The sequence below is a fragment of the Poecilia mexicana genome, unplaced genomic scaffold (genome assembly GCF_051168715.1).
Source record: "Poecilia mexicana isolate PSO_F unplaced genomic scaffold, ASM5116871v1 scaffold_15, whole genome shotgun sequence".
NCBI lineage: Eukaryota > Metazoa > Chordata > Actinopteri > Cyprinodontiformes > Poeciliidae > Poecilia > Poecilia mexicana.
This window is the reverse complement of record NW_028263384.1, coordinates 13,383,793-13,404,665: the sequence shown is the minus strand read 5'-3', so window position 1 is coordinate 13,404,665 and position 20,873 is coordinate 13,383,793. Positions and strand designations below refer to the sequence as shown.

General features: G+C 40.3%; 1 protein-coding gene across 2 annotated transcripts in view; it reads left to right on the top strand.

The window, feature by feature from the left end:
* The window catches only part of adam12b (ADAM metallopeptidase domain 12b), an 84,715-nt gene that overhangs the window by 62,142 nt on the left and 1,700 nt on the right, over positions 1 to 20,873 (top strand). The window contains exons 12-22 of one of the 2 annotated variants that reach the window (XM_088012818.1): positions 1,347 to 1,524; positions 3,982 to 4,071; positions 4,597 to 4,792; positions 4,886 to 4,994; positions 5,403 to 5,601; positions 8,522 to 8,599; positions 11,010 to 11,118; positions 11,349 to 11,487; positions 13,608 to 13,716; positions 15,251 to 15,505; positions 20,575 to 20,750. In XM_088012818.1, coding sequence (XP_087868944.1) covers positions 1,347 to 1,524; positions 3,982 to 4,071; positions 4,597 to 4,792; positions 4,886 to 4,994; positions 5,403 to 5,601; positions 8,522 to 8,599; positions 11,010 to 11,118; positions 11,349 to 11,487; positions 13,608 to 13,716; positions 15,251 to 15,505; positions 20,575 to 20,750 — 1,638 coding nt within the window. Of the gene's footprint in view, positions 1 to 1,346; positions 1,525 to 3,981; positions 4,072 to 4,596; positions 4,793 to 4,885; positions 4,995 to 5,402; positions 5,602 to 8,521; positions 8,600 to 11,009; positions 11,119 to 11,300; positions 11,488 to 13,607; positions 13,717 to 15,250; positions 15,506 to 20,574; positions 20,751 to 20,873 lie in introns of both variants that reach the window. The other variant, XM_088012819.1, reaches the window with a different exon arrangement.

Below are 20,873 nucleotides of genomic sequence, written 5' to 3'. Positions count from 1 at the left end.
AACCAAAGGAGGCTGACGTTCTTCACTAAATTTACACCGGCTCTGTTTGTAAGTTCCAGCAAATTATTGCGAACGTCTCTGTGAGGATAACCAAAACAGAAAGCAATGAAAACATCCAGTCTGATGTAATGTCAGTGAGAAAAAGAAGATAATCTATCTTTTATGGACTGAAACTGGTCACAGTTGAAAACGAAGTGATTCAATGACGTAAGCTGCCAGGATCTATACAGAAGAAAACTGACCTTGATGACTCTGGTGCAGCCGGGCATAAAGGCACCGCAGTCACTCTTTAACGGCGAAACGGTAAATAGCTTACACTCCATCAAGCCCATAGGATCCCAGAATGATCCACACTACATTCAGTCTTTCGGGCATTCACCCATTCACACACGTTTCAAGAGAAACTTTGAGCTTTCTGTGGTCCCCTGCATTAATATGTTTCACCATCATCAGAGACCTTGAACTGTCTCAGTGGCCTCAAGTGGAAAAGCTGTCTTTATCCGTCTCTTTGCAGTTGGTCTGAGTGTGAAAAGTCCAGGTCAGGACCTCGAATACCTGTTGCTATCCTCGCACTCCTCTGGGGTCTGACTGACTGGAGGCGACCGTTTTTCCTCGCTTCTTGAATTGTTTCTAGGCAACTCCTCTCTGACCTTCATTATTTGAGCGATGTGTGATTCGAATGAAAGAGTGGAGTCGAGAAGAATATCACAATTGCATCACTTTTTTTCTTTAATTTGTTCCCCCCCAAGAAATAAAATAGTTTTTACCATTTTTGGTTTTCATTACCATTTCAAAAGGTTCCACCCATTACTCATAATGCCTTTTTTCTATAAGTGTAGACTTTATTTTTATTCCCACTTTAAACATAGGATGAGTCAGCCTTGCAGAAAAGCGATATGGGAAAGACTTAAATTGGAAATTCCTTTACTTTCATGGTTGCAATTTTCTAAAGTATTCACATATACATGGACTCACTCAGAAATCACCTTCATCCACAATGACCCTGTTCAGAGAGCTGCTTAAATTGTTCTTGTCCAGCCAGATTACGACTCTTGTAAATGCAGCCGCTGGCGAAAATGAGCCATTTGTGTTTTGCGTAGGACAGAAAATCCATTGAAGCGCGCCTCGTGCAATGCCATTAGAACATTAAACTTGTGCGAAAAGCGCCTCTTGAATGAGCGAATCTGTCTGTCGTTGTTGTAAAAGTTATCTCTATTCTTTATCTGTTCACCTTTTTGGATCATTTTTCTACTGTCCACTGTCAAATCTAACAATCACGCAAGATTAGCTTTATTAAGACCACATCTCTTTAGTTGTCTCACTCTTTTCCTCCTTCTATCTTGAAGGTATCCGTTCCCGACGGTGTTCAGCACCTGCAGCAAGAAGGACCTTGCAGCCAGTCTGGAGAAAGGTGTGGGGATGTGTTTGTACAACATGCCAGAGGTCAAGGTGCTTTACGGCGGACAGAAGTGCGGCAATGGCTACGTGGAGGAGGGAGAGGAGTGCGACTGCGGGGAGCCTGAGGTAAAGTTGACAGCAAAAGGCTTCATCTTAAGCCATGCAGAGAAGCTCTATGTGCAACTCAGTCTGACAACAAAAGCATGTTCTGTGGCCGAGAAAGAAATGAATTTGAATTTGAAGTATTCTGTTCTGATTTTGTGTGGTAACCTAATCTTAGAGTAGTGGATTGTGAAAAGGAAGGAAAGAAAAATAACCCAGGTTTTCAAAATGCAGATAAAATTTTCATTGCGTGCAAATGATGCATTTGTTATTTGTACCTCCTCACTCAGTATTTGTGGATATTCAGCTACAAGTCATTTGGGGTATGTTCCTGCAACCTTTCCAGAGACCAATATTACTACAATATTTTTTCTGCAAACCAGCTTAAGCTTAAGTCGGATTTGGTTGGAGAGTGTCTGTGAACGACATTTTGAAGTCTTGCCACAAATTTGCATTTGGATTTTGGTCTGCACTTTGACCGAGGCATTCTGACACGTGAATATGTTTAGATCTGAACCATCCCATTGGAGCTCTGGCGCTATTTCTAGGGTTATTGTCCTGCTGGGAAGAAGATTTCTGCTCTGATCTCAAGCCTTTTTTTCAGCCTATTACAGGTTTTCTTCTAGGATTGTCCTGTTTTAAGGTTCATCAGTCTTCCTATTATCTCTGACCAGCTTCTCTGTCCCGGCTGAAGAAAAGCTTTCCTTCTGTCCCTTAGCACGATGCAATTATTATTGTTGTTCTTCCTTAAAAAAACATAGCTTTGCCTAAACTTTAATCTGGAAAAAAATATTAAAAAAACTGGTTCTGGTTCTGCAAGGAATCAACTTGAAGCACTAAAAAACCCTTAAAAACGTAACAGCCTCGAACTCAAAACTCCCACCGTCTGTGGACAGTGCTTTTGTCATTTTAAAGCACTAAATCATAATGAAGCCAAGAATATTCTACCAGAAAAAAAAAAGGGAAAACCCCACTGAGGTAGTGTTTTATTTTGTTTACATCTTGTTTTTCTTTGACCAGGTGCCATGGTGAATTCATATGTTTGGAGGCTCATTAATCAAACTGCTGCCCAACTGGGTGACAAAGCACGCAAACAAGTGGAATGCAGTCGTAGCTTAAACCAGCTTTCTTTGGCTTTGCCTTCCAAACTCTGCAGCACACATCCATGCCCGCCGTCTTCCCACTTGTGCACAACGCGGGACACCTTGGAATGTGACCGGAGAATCACTTGGAATCAAAATTACTCCTGTTCAGCCACTAGAGTAGGATTTATCATATATACCCTAAATAGTGGAAATACTCTTATTTGTTACTAATTATTCTGTTATTCTGAAAATAATCTTTGTATTTTATATTTAATTTGTATTCGTTTACATATAAATTAGAATGAGTGGATGAACAGACTCGGAGACGAGTTTGCTCTTTGCGTGCTGCAGATCTGGTACTAATTAACATTTAGCAGTTGTAGCTTCAGCCTTTCAGAAAATATAAAGAGTTGATTAAATATGAATCTGATAGATTTAAATAGCAGTTAGAAGCTAATGAATTTTAATACTTATCTTCCCCGCATCGCGAACTCTTGAGAGACCAGCATCGGTCTGTCATGCTGAAAGAGCACGGAGCTGAAATATAAAACTTGAAAGCCAACATGTAGATTTCCTGACGTTAACAAGATGCGATCGGTTCCTCTGGAGAGACGTGTCACTCTGTTGATTCTTTTAAAACTACAAAGGTGCGCGGTCTTTTCGCTGGAGTCGAGGGCTGTTTGTTTATTTCCTCTCAAATGAAATTAGATTTTGCAATTTGGCTAAACTGAGCAGGATCCATGATTGTTTATGTGTGCAGAGCAAGGAAACTCCATTGTTTGGAAATCAGTAGGTGGTATTTTGCTGGAGTCGTTCTGTTTGACCACCAGCAAACCAGCATGCAGCTTAGACTTTCCGACCATACCTCAAAATGACCTCCCCAGTGTCCCCACGTGGCTTGTTTGATCTGGCAACCCACGGAGACCTGGAGATAAACAAGAAATTGAAAAAGGGAGACAAAGAGTAAACAGTCAGACTCATTAAACGGCATTGACAAATTAGAGAGTCAACAATTCATATGCCTCCATACGGAGGTTGCAGAGAACCTCAGTAAGACTAGCGGATGAACTCCTCACCCCCTTTTTTTTTTCCTGTTATCTCTACAAACTCTTCACAGAGGTCGTAATTAACACAAAAAAAAAAATCTCTAAGCCTTCTTTTTCATCACTAGATAAGCTGAAAGTCTTTGAGAACTGCCAAATCTAAAACACATGAGCTCCAGCTCTAAGATCTGAAGGTCAGGGTGGGAATCTGTGGACAGGAAGTGCTTTCCGATGACCCGGAGCGCTCCATCTGACAGGGACTGGCTAACCTCAGACCTGTGATCAGGACCACATGCTGTCAGCTGTTTTTTTTTATTTATTTATTTATTTTTTTCTCTCTCTCTGCACTCCAGGAATGCATGAACCCCTGCTGCAATGCCACCACATGCACCCTCAAAGGAGATGCTGTGTGCGCCCACGGGCAATGCTGTGAAGACTGCAAGGTAACGCGTTTTAGGTCTCCCTCCATGTTGGACCTTGTTTAACTTTTATTTCGACTAAAAAATTTTAAAAAATCCTTTGAATGGAAGGAAATTCTGAAAAGATGCATTTTGAAGAACTCTGTAATTGACTTCATCTTCTCGAAAATGTTTTCACACACTCATAGTACTATAAATAGATTCAGTCATGCTATACACACATTCACATACTGCATATAAAATATGACGCCTCATTGAGTATTCAGTTCTATTTAGGCCTTTTTCATACCAATACTCATTTTAATCATTTACAAATAAAAGATAGTAAAGGCTCTGCCAAATTAGCTTTTCAACAAACTGCAAACTCTTCCTTTGTAACATTTCAGCCCAACGTGAAACAGCTATCTGACGTCTCAAGATAATAAACACTTAAACACTCACTGAGATGCTTTCACTCGTACCAAATAACATCCAAGCAGTGAAGAGACAGCTCAGGGTCAGCAGGGTTTGGGTACGCGGAGTGGTTTACTGGACTGTGCATGTCTGCAGCTCAAACTGGCCGGCACCATGTGCCGCGAGTCCAGCAACTCGTGCGACCTGCCCGAGTTCTGCACCGGATCCAGTCCGCACTGCCCGGCCAACGTCTACCTGCACGACGGACACGCTTGCCACAACGTGGACGGCTACTGCTACAACGGCATCTGCCAGACTCACGAGCAGCAGTGTATCACGCTGTGGGGAGCAGGTGGAGCAAACGCCGCTAAAAGAAGCGCGCCTGTGTCCGAACCGAGTAATTCCTCATCAAAACATGGCGGCTGTTTTTGTTTTTGTTTTGCAGGAGCTAAACCTGCTCCCGGGATTTGCTTCGAGAGAGTCAACTCTGCCGGGGATCCTTACGGGAACTGCGGGAAGGACTCCAGAGGCTCCTTCGCCAAATGTGACGCAAGGTAAGGATTCTATTGCCGCGCCGAAGAAGCGAAGGTAGAGAGGAATTGCTATGCGAAGCACAACGAAACCCGCTTTAAGTTGCATCATTTGCCATTATCCATTTGCTGCGAAGGACGTGTGGCGTTCAAACATGGTGGAAAATTGCAATTTGTGAAAGACGGCACTAAATGACTCTTTAAGAAGTTATTTGTGAATAATGTAATGCTGGATTGTCATCTAATTGTTATAAGACTATTCTCCCTTCGGGGGAATTCTGTAATCAAACCTTGTTAATTAATGTAATTGCGTTAACGACGCTCAGTCGTCCTTCCGCGGCGCGCTTTCATCCGTCCTCGCAGTTCCTTCGGTTTGTCTGTGACTTGACTGGCAAACAGTTCCTTACCGCATATTTCTGTGGATTCCTGCAGGGATGCAAAGTGTGGTAAAATTCAGTGCCAAGGCGGAGCAAACCGGCCAGTGATCGGCACAAACGCTGTCTCCATAGAAACCAATATCCCGCTACAGGAAGGAGGACGCATTCTGTGTCGGGGCACACACGTGTACCTGGGGGATGACATGCCAGACCCCGGGCTCGTTCTAGCCGGGACAAAGTGTGGAGACAGCATGGTGAGCGACACATATATGAAAAAAAAAAATAATAATAAAGTTTAGATTTGTGCACCTCTGTCACAGTCCTGTGTTTCTGCCGTTTGCTTTGGTGGCGAAGAAAAAAAGTTACATTTTCCTGATTATATTGTTTGATGTGTTGTCGTTGTCGTGACTCCATATCAAACAGTAAACCTTTTTAAGCATGGCCTTCAATTTTTAGCAAACAATCTTGAATGAATAAACAGCCTTTTTAGTGATTAGAGTAAAATCTCAATTAATTAACTTGTGATCGTTTTGTGCCTTTTGACTTCTGTCTCGTTTATTCAAACGAGACGCCTTATCAATTGCCGCAAAGTGTTTTATTTCTGCATAGACGAGGAAAAGTCCGATGGGTGGATCTCTTATTTGGTTCTCTGAACTCCCATTATCTACAGTGGAGTGTTTGTAGCGCTGAATCGCTGTCATAAAAGAGGAATACGTGTACTTCCCTAGTATCAATTCAGGCACTGAGGAGGTTCGAGAACAGAGAAGAGCATCTAATAAAGTTAACTCCTGAGTGGATTCGGTGATTTATTTGTACACTTTGTGCTTCTGCCTGAGCCAGCTCTACAGTGGGATCAGTTATTTTATTAGCTGTGCCTCCCAACCTCTTCTCCAGAGCCAAGGGCCCTGGAACGAAACTATTTACCTCTTAATTAGCTCTACAAAAGAACTTACTTGTTCTCTCCCTTAGAGTGCAAATGAGATGCAGATCAACCCCCCCACACACTTCTTCCCCACCACAGCTTGGAGTCTAGCTTGTAAAAAAAAAAAAAAAAAAGATTTTGTAATCTTGAATGAACATTTAAGAGCCGGAGTATGAAAATGATTAGTTTGTATAAGAAAGGGTTTCTCAAATGTCGAGTTGATGCAGTGATATTCCACAAGCTGTCACGTTCAGGCGCTAAAGTGTCGGAGGAGACTGAACAGTAATCCTAAAATTCTTTAGTGATTTTAAAAGTGTAATTATAATCATTGAAGAACCGAGTGACAAGAGCTTCATGGTCAGTTTCATTCAAACCAGCGCTCTCGTCGTCGGTGTTTAGCTGCTTTTGTCCTCTTCATGCAGGAAATGGCCGTCAAGCGGACCGGCTCGTCTCCTGGTTACTGACTCCCAAGTCATGAATTTGCACGACCCCATTATCTAGAAATTTTAATGGTCTGGAGGTGTGTGTTTGACGTCCTTGTTCTCTCAGAAAGGTTTTTGTGCTTTTTTTTTTTTTCAAAATCAATCAGAGCATTAGGCTGACAGTACACATCCTGCTGTTCTGTGGTAATTTGGGGAAAATAGGAGCTGAACACTGCTCACTGCTTAATGCAGTCATTATTCACTGGGATGTTTCTTTGTTCTTAAAAATTTGCAACATTTTGCAGCGCTTTTGTTTCGTTTGTGGCTTGCTACTACAGTTCAGTCACCTCGGGTTACCTCTGATATAACCTTTGGTGAAAATTATTTTATGGACCGACTGTTTTTGTCAGTCTATAAAATTGTAACATTAATTGAAATTCCTTTTTTATATAATCAACGGAAAGCTTCTTGTACCCCTTAGACATTATTTACAACATTACAGATATTAATTTAAATGTATTTTATTGGAATTTTACCAGACAAAGTACTAGATCACAATGATGAGAAAGTAAAGGGATCACATTGTATGATATATTATCATATATTGTACATATATCTTAGTCCTTTGAGACTTGATGTTCTGTCAGAGTTGCAGTCTAGAGACTGTTTTTTTTATTTCTTTTTTTTTTTTCACTACAAAATTCCTCATCATCTATTAAGTCGGACGGAGGACATCAGTGCACATTAGTTTACCATTGCCGTAGATTCTGAATTGCCTTTAGGTTAAGACCTTGACTGAGCCATTCTGACACATGAATAAGCTTTGATCTAAAACACCCCGTTGTAGCTCAGCCTTTATCTTCACGATTACTGTCCTGCTGTAAAGTGAACCTCCGCTCGCGGTCAAAAGACAAATTGCAGCATCTAACAAGTTTTCTTCAAGGAATATCTGATATTTCGCTCCTTTCATCTTCTGCTGTGCCTTCGCTGACCAGCTTTCCCGTAGCCGCTGAAGAGAAGCAGCGCTGTAACATGCTTCACCTTGTGTTCATTTCCCGCCACATGCTTTTGCTCTTTTCTGTGCAAATCAGAAAGTTACAGTTTGGTCTCGTCCGAGCAGAACAACCTTAGTTTGTTCGGTCTCCCACGCGGCATGTGGGAAAGTCCACAAAGGACCTCCTTGGCTTTCTTTATAAAAAAAAAAAAAACCTTTATTCTCTTTCACAGAGCTCAGGATTACAGACAAAACAGCGCCTGGCTTGTCAGTTTAGTGGATGTTGCTGTAGGTTTTCATCTTTTTCAATTAAGCAATGACCCATTTGATCTTCAAACCTTAGGAAATAGTTCTCTAATCTGAGTCTGATTTAAATTTCTCCACGACTTTATGCATGTTTAGTTAAAGTCGTTTAGCTAGGATTAAATTACACCCGGGTGGACACGATTTATAAATTATGTGATTTAAGGGTAGTTGGTTGTGTTTTGACTTTTTTTTTATATTTTTTTTTTATTTTGGGGTATCAGAGTAAGGAGTTCTGAATACAAATGCTCACTTTATTTTCATTTAAAGATTTCCGTGTGTTCCCTGATTCCATTGAGGTTAATTGCTTCAGTGTGTCAAAACATGAACACACGTTTTGATGAATTCATTCATAGTTAAGCAAATACAAATCAGCAGGAACATGTTTGTGCTATCGCTGCAAAAATAAATAACCATGTTTTGCTACTTTATAGCACAGCTGTCCTCACCCAGAACATGCATGCATTTCTCCTTCACTGAGGTGTGCAGTCTAGCCCCCCTGCAGACGCCTAACGATGCTTTTCTCTTCATAGGTGTGCTTGAACCGGCAGTGTCAGAATGTCAGCGTCTTTGGCGTGCTCGAGTGCTCCGGGAAATGCAGCGGACGAGGGGTGAGTGCAAAGTACCTTTTAGCGCAGCGCTTAGTGTTAAATTATGAAATATAGCAAAGCCCGAGGGAGAGTGAAGGGGGGGGCTGTGTATTTATCTGCTCATTCACATTTACTAAAGAGCCGCACAATCAGGTGAGCTCCCTCTCTACGTTGTAATTGTAAAAAATAAAAGAGTAGCTGTGCATTTGCAATGCAGCCTGCTCAATCAGTCTTCATTGTTCCACCGCAATACTTTAATGTTAACTTCAAGTGTTTTCCGCCTTTTTTTTTTTCTTTTCTAACTGCCCAAGAAAGGAAACGGGAACGGTAAATCAGCCGCACTATATCTCTCCCTCCTCCGAAACGATCACCTTTATTCCTCATGGCGTCTCTTCTCAATAATTCAACAAAGGACGCTTTCATGTTTTATGTACTCTGTTGTTTAGCGCTGTAATTGCAGCATTCGCCACAGGCTGTTCTTATCACTCGTCTTTACCGTCCACTAAGTCGAGGGGGCCAGTGAGAAATCAAAAACTTTTGTCTCGCTCATCCCCTTGTGTCGTTTATTAAACCTTTCTGCAACGTAAAAGCCAATCAATAAGAAACTCTTATTCTCCGCAAAAAGATAAATAGAATTAACTGTGCAAGAATATTTAGAGCAATAAAGTGGTCTCATGTATCTTTCCTCTGGCGGGAATACATGCAAAAAAAAAAGAAATAAATTGACAATGTGGTGGGGCGTATGATGGGAAAGGCGGGATTAACTGCGTTTTTTTTTTTTTTTTTTTTTGAAGATTACTTTCCTTTTCTTGGAAGAGATTTGATAAACTTTAATGAAACCAATTTGATTTCATTAAAGTGGATTTAAACGCAGTTTAAATCTAAAGCAGATGTTATTTCATTTGTATTACAAGATCTGACATATGTAGCCTGCTCATTATGTGCTTAAATGCTGTGCTTCTGAGTGAGCCTCATCTTCAATTTTTTTTTTTTTTTTTTTGTACGTAAAGTACTTTAGATACTAAAAATCACTTTATTTACATAAAGACTAAATTACGTTAAGTGTCTTCGGAATACGTGGCTGTTTTTAGCAAAACGATTTCTCTCCGACATACTAAATTTGATTCGGTGCTCGTTCATGTCAGCTGCATTTCTCTTCTAGCAAACGTACAATGAAATCTCCTCCAAGTGCCTCTTAACCCCATCACCTAGTGGATATGGTGCTATATGCCGGAGGCAAGGGAGACACTCAGGCTGTGCATCTGTGCTAAATGTAAATACTCCTCTCCACATCTGCTTTGCTGCCGTCTCCTCTGTTCTCCCTCGTACTGACAGCCTCATTTTAATGCCTCTCTGGAGAACCCACTTGGATAAAATACTTTGACCAGAAACCCGAGGCAAGAGCTGGATGGGCTCTTACATACTTTTAACAGAGTCTTGCAAAAAAAAAAAAAAAAAGTACTCGATTTGTATTCCTGGAATGTTTTCACATTTTGTTACCCTACAACCAAACAGCTTTCAATAATTGGATTTTGAGATAGAACAACAAAAAAGTAGGTCATACATGATGTTCAAGAAAAATACCTGGTTTTGATGTTTTATTTATTTATTTTTATTTTCATTTATTTTTTGCAGATAAAAAGTGTATGCCACCTCATTTACATTTGTTTCTGCTTCAACACACCCCAAATGGCTGAAGTCCCTCCTCAGTGTGCAGTCAAGTGCTGCTAAGTCCTGTTAATTATTCACTTGAGGTGTGTTGAAGCAGACCCACCAACTCTTCAAGGACTTTGAGTTTAGGACCTCAGATGGAAACCGTTCTGTTGTGGTTCTGTAGTTTTACAGTTGCTGCTTTCCGCTCCGACATTTTATTTTTTATTATCTTTTTTTTTTTTTCGCGTTTAACAGATTTTCTCCCAGGATTTCCCTCTACTGTTGAAACCAAATACATTTAAATACAGTGACTAAAAACAAGCACGTGTTTTCTCATTATCTAAAGTTAAATCAAGCCAAACGTATTCAGAATGTTAAGTTAAAATCACCAAAATTATTACTACTTGCTAAATGCCAGAGAGTTTTTTTTAAATTAAGAAGCTTTCATACAGACTAATTACTGTCTCTTTAAACAACGGGAGAAACCCCACATGATGATGTCGTCCTATTGAGCTAATTGGATTTCTTGCTTGATATAGAGTCCCCTAATAATCTCCTTCCATTTACATTCTTTGTTTTGATCTGTCACATAAAGTATCAATAAAACACACTCAAGTTTCAGACCTTAATATGATGAAATACAAAGACGTTCAGCAGGAATTAGAACTTTTGGGGTTGCAACGATTACGAGATGTGTTGATTTTCTGCTCATCTCTGTAGGCAAGCAAAATGAGCTAAGTGTAATGCATAGTGTAATAACCATCCATCACTCTTGCAGGTGTGCAACAACAAGAAGAACTGCCACTGTGAAGCGCAGTGGGCTCCTCCGTTGTGCGAGGAACCTGGCTTCGGCGGGAGCATTGACAGCGGGCCAATGAGACTGGCAGGTAGAGTGGGCAATTTAATCTCTGCCTCTGCTCGTGTATGCATGATCACAAGAACATTTTCAACAAAATATGACAGACAGACAGAGAGACAGACAGAGAGATGTACAAAAAGTGTGTTGTAGTTCTTGTGCTCATTATCCAGCTGTAACAGCTGTATTTCCTGTCACTGTTCTGTGCTGTAGATGTGCGTGTGTGTGTATTAATGTGCGTGTTGTCGTATGTGGCATCAGCCGACAGTGTGCTCATTACCGTGGTGGTGCTGGTCACTCTGGTTAGTCTGCTGGTGGCCACAGTCATCGTCTTTCTGAAGAGGAAAACTCTGCTGCGTCTCTTCTTCAGCCACAAAAAGACCACTCTGGAAAAACTCAGGTAACACCTTTCAGACAAAAAAATAAATAAATAAATAAATTTTAAAAAAAGAAGAAAAAAAAAAAAATATATATATATATATATATATATATATATATATATATATATATAAAAATACAGCTGTAATTTTGAATGTAAATTTGAAACCTGAATTCAAATTTACATCCAGAAAATGCTTAATTGATCCCAGAAGGAAATTAAATGAATGGTAAAGTTCGGTCCAAGTCATGCATTTTAAAAGACAGTTATCCCCGACACTGACTGTATGTGTGTAAACTTTTGAATTCGAGGAAAGTTACAAAATCATTTCTAAGAAAATGTCCTTGCCAAGTTTTCTGGCCATTTTGCAAATAGAAATAATTTTGGTAAAGTAAAACAAGAAAAGTTTGTTTTGATTTAACTTCAGACAGTGTGAGGGGGAAAAAATACGCATGTGTCTTTTTATTCAGTGTATGTAAATATGTGGTTTCAGCTGCTTGAGCTAAAAGATGTGCAGCAGCGCTTTAAACCAACTTAAGACAGGCGAGCGAAAAAGAGTGACTCACGCCAACATTAGGTCCATTACTGTAATCTAAGCAGTATGAAATAAAAAAGGAAGATTGGATCAGTGTTTCAAAGAGCTGCCTGGACAGAAGAATCATCCACTTCTTCCATCCGCCTCAAGAGATAAAAGCAGGACTTTTCAAGTGCTCCAATTGTCCAATTTAAAACGACTGTCTAACTTGAGGCCCAAATTGGTAACAGTTGGTCTTAAGCTGTCAGACGTAGCAAATTGACAGTGGTTGACTCGCAGGGGGACGCTATCATTTCTGTTTTCTTCTCTTTGCAACGTATTAAACTTCTGGACGAGCGAAGAACAAGTAAAAGTAAAGAAGGCGATAATATCAAATGGATTATTTTGATTTTTATATATTTTTTCATGTTGCAGTTGGTCTCTTTTCATAAGCCTTTAACTTAATTTGCATTGCTTACTTAAAATACAATTGTTCCCTGTCTAAACAGAGAAGCATTGAATATCACTAAATGAAATAGTTGTTTGGAATATTTTTCTGCAAATAAACAGGGGATCGTCTTCAAAACAAAGCAGATAAAAGACAGTCAGCTTCTTAAGTTTTCTGTTGTGCCACATGTTTCTTTCACATAAACATTTATGCATTTATAACTTGCAAATGTGGATCTTTTTTTATTGTTTTAATACATTTCCTGATGAGAAGCTTGGGGTGTTTTTGGTTATTATATCATTTGCTTATTCTCGAAATGCAGCTTAAAACAAAACTACCATCAGACTTTATGCAATGTGATGTAACAGTAGCTGCAAAAAGATTTTGAAGTTCTCAAAAAAAATATTATGCTCTTTTGTCATTGTATACAAACAGCAGCGTTTAGATCTTAAGGTGGAGCAGGCTGATCGTTTCAATAGGTCCACTGCCTTTTTCATGGCCAGTGCACAGCCTGATGTAAAAGGATGGGTGATGAGAAAAGATGTTATCGTACAAAGAAAAAGGGAGACCAGAGCAATCAACATTTATCATGATCTGGCTACAACGTTGGCAGGGAATTCATCACACTTAAATCCAGTTACAGATTCCATTCCTTCAAGAATGCATTTTGACACGAAAGTAATCCTGTTCTGTTTGTCATACATATATGTATTTTTTTATTAGTTTCTCTTACCAATAAGCAGAAAGTTCAGCATATGTGCCATACTTAAATCCATATGGGCCAGAATATAAATAGCACAGGCTCACGGTACCACCCACCGCAGCTGCAAAGACACCCAACGTTCACAAGGCTGCAGTTTGACTCTATAAGATTAGGATTGTTCCCCCTTTTAGTAGAAAGGAACTAAAAATACCAAACAAGAAAAGTGATTACTTCACACGACGGACGTTTTTACCAAGAACAGCACTATTGAAACTGCTGTTCATTGATGCATTTACAAAATAAGTTTAAAAAAAAAAAATCTGATTTTTTTTCCATCTCCTAAGAGTCTGTCCAAATAATTAAAAGATAGTGCAAACATGTGCAATTTGCAAATATTTTAAAAGAAAAAAGAAATTTCATCCAAACACACATCGAACGTAAAACGAAAGTTAAGTCAATTTCTTATCTCCTCCAAGATCTGTGGAGGCAACCAGACCAACCAGCCCCATCAGGACCGAGTCCAGATACAGACCCACACCACAGCGCAAGCCTCCACCCAAACCTTCCACAGCCAATATTTATAAGGTGAGTCACTTACTCTGTTTATTCGCCTAATTACTGCACACAACCGTGTGGCTGAGGATATTTTAAACTTTTCGATCACTTTTCGTCGGAGCTCTCCGGTAACTCGCAGCCAAAACTAATTTCTGAGTCTTATTGCATCGGGGCTTGTTGATCAAATAAGATCACGGCGAGCTGCGAAATTGATTCAGCCTCACCATATCTCGGGAAGGTGGAGATATTAATTACAGTGCTGTTGTTGACAGGACATGGCCAAACTGTAATTGAGAGATGGCGTCACAGAAATGGGATGTAGGATGTCGAAACTCGAACCCCTTTAATGTTTGTGATTTCTTTTTTTCCTGCGAGGGGAGCGCAGCTGATTGATTCAGGCAGTGGAGGAAAATAGGGTTTGATTTGTTTGCTGAAAATGATAAGCGCAGAGGGAGATTACCTATTGTTGTGTTTGTGCCTCAAAAATAAAGGAGTGGACATTTATATGCATGAGTGTGCGTTGATCTGATATGGGTTTGTGCTCGCCTCCGTTGGCGACCGCCGAGAATGAAACTTCTATCCAACGTCATAATCAAGTGTAGAAGTTCATCCAGTTGATCTTTTTTTATAGCTCAGCAGAGTGAATCTCTGAAACAGCCTGTCCGTTCTTATTATTGTGACATTTGCAGCCAGTCGCACATGTCAGCCTGCATCACAGCAGCGCTCTTTGACTGCATCTCCACTGCTGCAATGTGTGTTTGTGCGTATTTGTCCGGCAGCCAAATCCTTTCTGGCCATTTAACATGCTTATTGGTAAGCTCTGGACTGAAGAAATGACAGCTGGTCAGGACATTTGGCCAGACTCTGGCTTTTACAAGTCCAGAAAGTAATATTCAGGCTTTATGAGATCAGCATTACACACCGAGCTAATGGCAGAAATAGCTCCTTCAGGAGTATCCTCTTGGAAAAAAAAACAAAAAAACATAGTAAACATAAAAACGCTGAGCTGGGATCAATTTCTATGGAAAGGAAAAATAAAGTATGCAGTTAATGGCAGCAAAAGGCTCTGTCTGAGGCGTTTTTTTCAGGAAAGAAACACTGCCAAATGCAAAAGTCAAAAGTAATTTCTAGATGACGTAAAACAAAGAATACACAGTTGCTATGAGCAACAGCTTGTCAGTGGCTTCCCGCAGTAGTAAAACAGTGCTAAGCACAGAAGCAGCGAGCTAAAAACACAAAGAATACAGAGTTAATGACAGCAGTAACTCTGTTAATGACTTTGTCCAGGAAATAAACATGGCCAAATGTCGACGCATTAAGCCAGGAATGCTTAATGCGTTCAACCCTTAAGTATCACCCCGAAAACTCCCTTCCACGTTAATCATTGAGTCCACCAGGACATCGGTGTCCTCATGAAGGTTCAAAGTCATATCAGGTAGTTGGTGAGACGTCTAATCTCGTGTGTGTTTTAGCTTAGTCTTACTATCTGTGCTTATGCTGGCACTCTGTCAAACATTTTGCTTTTTTTTTACTTAATGCCGCTACTTCTCGTTTCTCCTTTTAGCCGTCTTTCCTGAGCGCAGAGCCTCTCCTCCCTCCTCACAACTTCCACTCCCACAGCCTGCGCAGGCTGCCCCTCTACCAGCCGCTGCACATCAGCCAGCCCATGCCCGTGTCTCTGAGCGTGGGCCATCCCGCCCTGCCTCCTCTGCCGACCCACGAGCACCGAGTCCTGCCCACCCACTCGTCGGTCTCACCGGCTCCAGTGCCGCCGTTCCTCAGCCTGCCGCGCAAGCAGTCTTTGTACAGAGTGGATCAGGTATGTTTGAGTAGCATCAGCGATGTGAATTAATCGGATCATCTCTTTGGGTTTCTAAGCATCCTCTGAAATGTAACCTTTTGCAGGTCCGTGAAAGGGAAACCGTTCCGTTCTGTTGTCCAGATACTACATCCATCCATCCACCATAATGTTTAAGTCTTAAAATAGGCCAGAATAAATGTCAACATTGTTAATTTTCCTGTTTAGATTCGATTTTTTTAGTAGACATTTAGTGTTAATGTACATCTCAGATTTTATTCAGCAGCTACATGAACATCTTCCCTAGCCTTTATACCATGAAATCTTCAAATTGAGTATTTCCTAAAATAGTTAGTGGCTAAAGATCACAGCACAATTAACATCAGATTTTAAAAAAATCAACAATCTTTTCAAGCAATAATGTGGGGTTTTTTCCCCTTGTACACAAAGTTTTTTAAAACATACAGCTTAATTATATAACACTAAAACTTAATATTACCATCATCTAAGGCCAGTAGAAGCTCGACATTTCATCAGACTTCAGCTTTTCATGTCCTAAAATGTAACAAGTACCGGTAAGTTGGAAAGTATTAATTAATCTAAGAAGCTGCTGCTCTTTAAAATATTCATGTAATGTAAAATATATGCAGATTGTACTTAATGACCTAAAACTTGCCACCTGTGTGTGTCCATTTCTAAAAGGCTGCAGCAAAGCTCGCTGCGGTTGGTTTGTGCCCGCCTGCATATCGACAGCAAAAAAAAAATAAAAATTCAATCTGTCTCCCTCTTTGTGCCCCATGTACTGAGTGAAGCTCTGCTTTCTGTTGAGTCGGGTTGTGTTGGAGACAGAGGAGATAATAAATCCATCTGTCTGCTCAGGTGGCGGATCCAAAAATCTTGACCAGGCATTCCTGAACCAACACTGCAAAAAGAGACACTTTGGATGCCAGGAAAGGGAGGGGGGGGGAACAAAGGAAGGAAAGAAGATAGAAAACTAATTCACTTTTGGCGAAGGAACCGAGCAGCGCTGCAGCTGTAAGGCCAGCGAATGAGATTCAGAGCTGCATCAATGCTGTTTACGTTTATGTTTGCCTTCAACCGTTCACATGACCGGCGTTAACTCATTATCCTTGCCTCACATAAATATCGTATAACTCTACTTGCAAATAATTTCCATTATGAAGCATAACATCCGGAGGAGGGTGTTTGTATAATTTAAGTGTGATGCCAAGGCTAAATTAAAAGGAGTAGAAAAAGATTAAATTGTGGATTAAAATGTTTACTTGTTTAACTGTGATGCTACATGTTTCAAAAATTGTGGGACTAGAGGAAAAGTTATCGTAATTGCGTTGCGTCCGTTTTTTCTTTTAAACACCGTAAGCGTCCGAGGACAGCACCGGTTGTTCTTTACAAGTCAATTATAACAACTTCAATTCTGCCATACACCAAACTTCTCCAGTAGAGATCCGAAGAGATCTTTCCACAGGGAGATGGTCATTTAACAGGATACTCTTTCCAAAAATGACATGAGCTTAGCATTTTATTTTCTAACAAAGGTTGATATTGCAAAATATCAACAGAGTGTCCCTAATGGATATAAAACGAGGAATTTGGGTCCACTTTCCATTTTTGATTTCTCTGTTAGCGCCTTCGCAACATCGACTTTTCCTGTAGATATCTCAGTTGGCTTTATTTCAGTCCACTAAAAGGAAATTAGACTTTAAATTAGACTCTAAACTCTAATTAGTTTTATATTGTGACCCCACAACTGCTCACATGGGGTCACCTTAACTTTGCAGAGTGAAATAGAGCTGGTAGTTCAATATTAAACCTTTTTATTTTATATGTACCCTAATTAAACCAGCCAGCCAATGTATGTAATAGCTTTAGTGCAGTTTAGAGAAAAATGCATCAAAGATCTGAATACTGTTAAGACTAAAAAAATTTAAAAAATCTCTCAGCAGTCTCACAAATTATGAAATATTTGAGAATAAAAAAAACTTATTACATTTTTTAACTAGCAAACCCAAATAAAAAAAAAGTTAAATAATTGATCTTCTCCAGGTTGGTTCAGTTTAGCCCACCCAGGCTTCCACAGACTCATTAGAAAATAAAAGCCTCTTAATCACAACATGATCAGTGCAGTCAGACGGCAACGGGGAGGAAAAGAAAACGATTCCAAGTCTGAATCAGCTTTCCCTGTTGTTCACACGCAGCGCTGTATCTCTCTCCATCACTCACCATGAATCAGGTGAAATACAGCAGAAAATGCTGGCGGCCGCAGCCGAATGTGAGCGCACGCAGGTGTTATGCATTTCCGAACTGTTGCCACGAAGCTCCCATTCGTGACTATTTTCTGGCTAAGCCCAGCTGTGCGCAGCTTTATGATTATTATTAAATCAGCACATGTCAGACAGCTTAAACTGTCAAAAAAAAAAAAGTAGTTTCCATATCCTGTTGAACCATTCTGACCTCTACATAAGACATTTTTGTCCAGGATTTCAGTAAATCAACAGATTCTGAAATAACTAAATAACTCTGCCAAATTTAGTCTCTTAAATTACATTTCCTTTCTATTTTAATGCCAAAGCGCCTTGAATTATTAATAAAACACTCCCTGAAGTTATTATGTTTTGACACAATGTTATGTTGTGTGCTTTAACATAATAAGCTGATTATGTTAAAGCACAATTAAAACAGGTTTTAAATTCATGGATCTTGGAGATGAGCCAAGATTTCAAACTTTTTAATAAAAAAATGAATCTTTTTTTATTTGTTTATACAAATATAGTTTTCACCACAAAGAATGTTATAATATTACATTCAGTAGATGATAAAATGCGGCCCAGATTTCTAGAAAAGCAGCCTCAAATGAATGAGCATGATAATAAATTACTTATTTTGGACTCAACTGACAGGTTTTGTTTGGGGGCAGGGATCCTCTCTGCTGCCCCCTGACAGGATGCTGCCCTGGGCAGTGAGCCACATTGACCAATCTCAATAATTGCCACTAGGTGCCCATAACGACGTCTCCGTATGAAATTTGTGGGGTGACTGTGCGCCGTCAGCATTGACGGCTCCCCAGCTGCCAAAACAATAAAACCCCGTTACCTGCTAATATCTTGAAGCCATTTTTTTGTAGCGATTAATCAGATTGAGAGGGAAGAGACGGCATATGTAGGTCACAGGCACATGAGGGATTCTGCTGGTATTTAACAGCAGGCTAACAACGACAAACAGAACATCAATTTTTAAGAGCGTATTACAAGCTCCCCCGCTGGTTCTGCCTGAATGTCTTCGAACTGACTGCGCCCCACTGATATCAAGGCATTTACTGGGAAAAGGGAAAAGAAAAATAAAATCTCTCTTAAAGTTTAAAGAAAACTGCTTGGGAGAGAATCCAAAAGACATGTTTTTTCTATCATGCTTCTTTTTTTCTTTTCTTTTTTATCAGATGTTGGAAATATAAATTAAAATAAGCTGTATTTTTGCTGAGGAGAAAAAGAAAAATGTTGAACAAAATCTCAAACCAAATAGCTGCATCTTCTCTATATTGAAGCACAGCTACTCAGATGACAATGCAATATTTGATTTTGAATTTACATATGCAGAAACATTACCAAGATTTCTCTCAGCATATGAGGCTTCAAGCAAACAATGCTGCCATGAGCTCAGGTCCTGAATTAATGCGCTCAGATAGATGTATCTGTTCAGCTACATCACCTACTCAGGGGCCGGGGATACTGTCTGCTGTTTGGTCGAGTTAATATTTCCACAGATTTCTATAATTGGATTACTGGAATACCCCCACTGTTTACCTTTCATCTCCCCACTTGCGCACTTGCTGTGATGTAGACTTAGAGGGAAAAAAAATATAAACAAACCTGCTGAGATGATAATGGAGCTCACTCTGACTGAAACATTACTTTTTTTTTTTTTTGTTTGTTTTTTTTTAGGCATCTGTGTACTTGAATATGGGAAACTTCTCATTGTTAATGAGCAACTTACAGTTTAATAGTTTTAATTTGGGGGATTTTTTTACCTGTAATAAGAAAAAAATGTGACAAAAAAAATGTTAAAAAGGGGACTCTGAACGCATGTCTAATCAAGAGAATCAGATAGAGGAATAAAAAAAAAATTGATCCGCTGCATTCCTGTTTTTGCTTAAACCTACAACAGCAAGATTATTCCGTTTCGGTGAACAACCTGAAGAGGAGTAAAAGTCTTTTGCCTCCAGGGAACTTCGATGAATCAGTCACAAGCACCCACCAATAACGTCTGACTCACAGTTGCCGTTTCTATCGCCAAGCGGCTCAGTGAGGTTAAGGTCATGCCCCGTGTTGGCCAGCAAGGTTCCCTCACGCTAAACTCTGCAAACAGAGACTTCATGAAGTGGGACGATCTGAATCCTGAAAGGCTTCTTGTTTACTGCAGCCGCAAAGTTGGATCTACTGTTATAAGTAGAATATGGGTGTATCGCGAAATCTGGAAAGCACAGTAATCCCCCCAGACGCATATCACTTGGCAAAGTTTTACTGGCAGAAACATGGCAGTGCTGGGAGTCCTCCGGGTCCTAAACAAGTTTTCAAGCTGACAGAATCGCCCTGTTTTGGTTGAGCTTTATTTTTCGTTGCTCTCTGAGTGAGTGCAGATCACTTTAGGCTTGTCAAACTCTTTGTCTTGGGTACATGTGGGGATTTATTTTGATATTTTTGAGCCTGAGCCTCGTGCGCGTGACAGCGGCTGGACAGCTCGAGCTGAAGTTTATCGCTTTCTCGCCTCCTCGCTTAGATTAGTAACACACGGTGGCACCTCATCCAGATAACCTTCCACCGTCACACAGCGCTGCCTTGGAGGTGACGGAGAAAAGAATGTGGAGGTGGGGTTATCATATGTCTGCTGTGTCTGTTCAGAGAAGATGCTGAGAACACACTGCCCTCTAGTGAAACATTATTAGAGCATCAAATCCTTTAAAAGAAAAAAAGAAAATCCTGTATGGTCTGGGTCCCATTTTGTTCTGTTTGTATGAATAACACCGAGCAAATGTTTCAGCATCAAGTACGTAGATCCATCTTCATTTTTCTTCTCAGGATTTTGAGAAGCCCAGTCCACCACAGAAACCTCTGCCTGCTGATCCGTTGGGGCGGAGCTCTCGGCTTGGGTACAGCATCACACCGTCGGGGCTCCACATCCCAGGGACCGGAGCGATCCCGGTACCTATCCCCAAGGTTCCTGGACCGCCGCCCAGCATCCCTTTACCAAACAGGTCTGTTCAAAACAAAATAGAGCCTGTCTGTCGGTGTAATCTCAAGTGTCCATTTCACATTTTGGCCGTTTTACTCCTGCGCATATTTGGAGAGTTAATGGGTGAGTGGTGGTGTATCTTCTG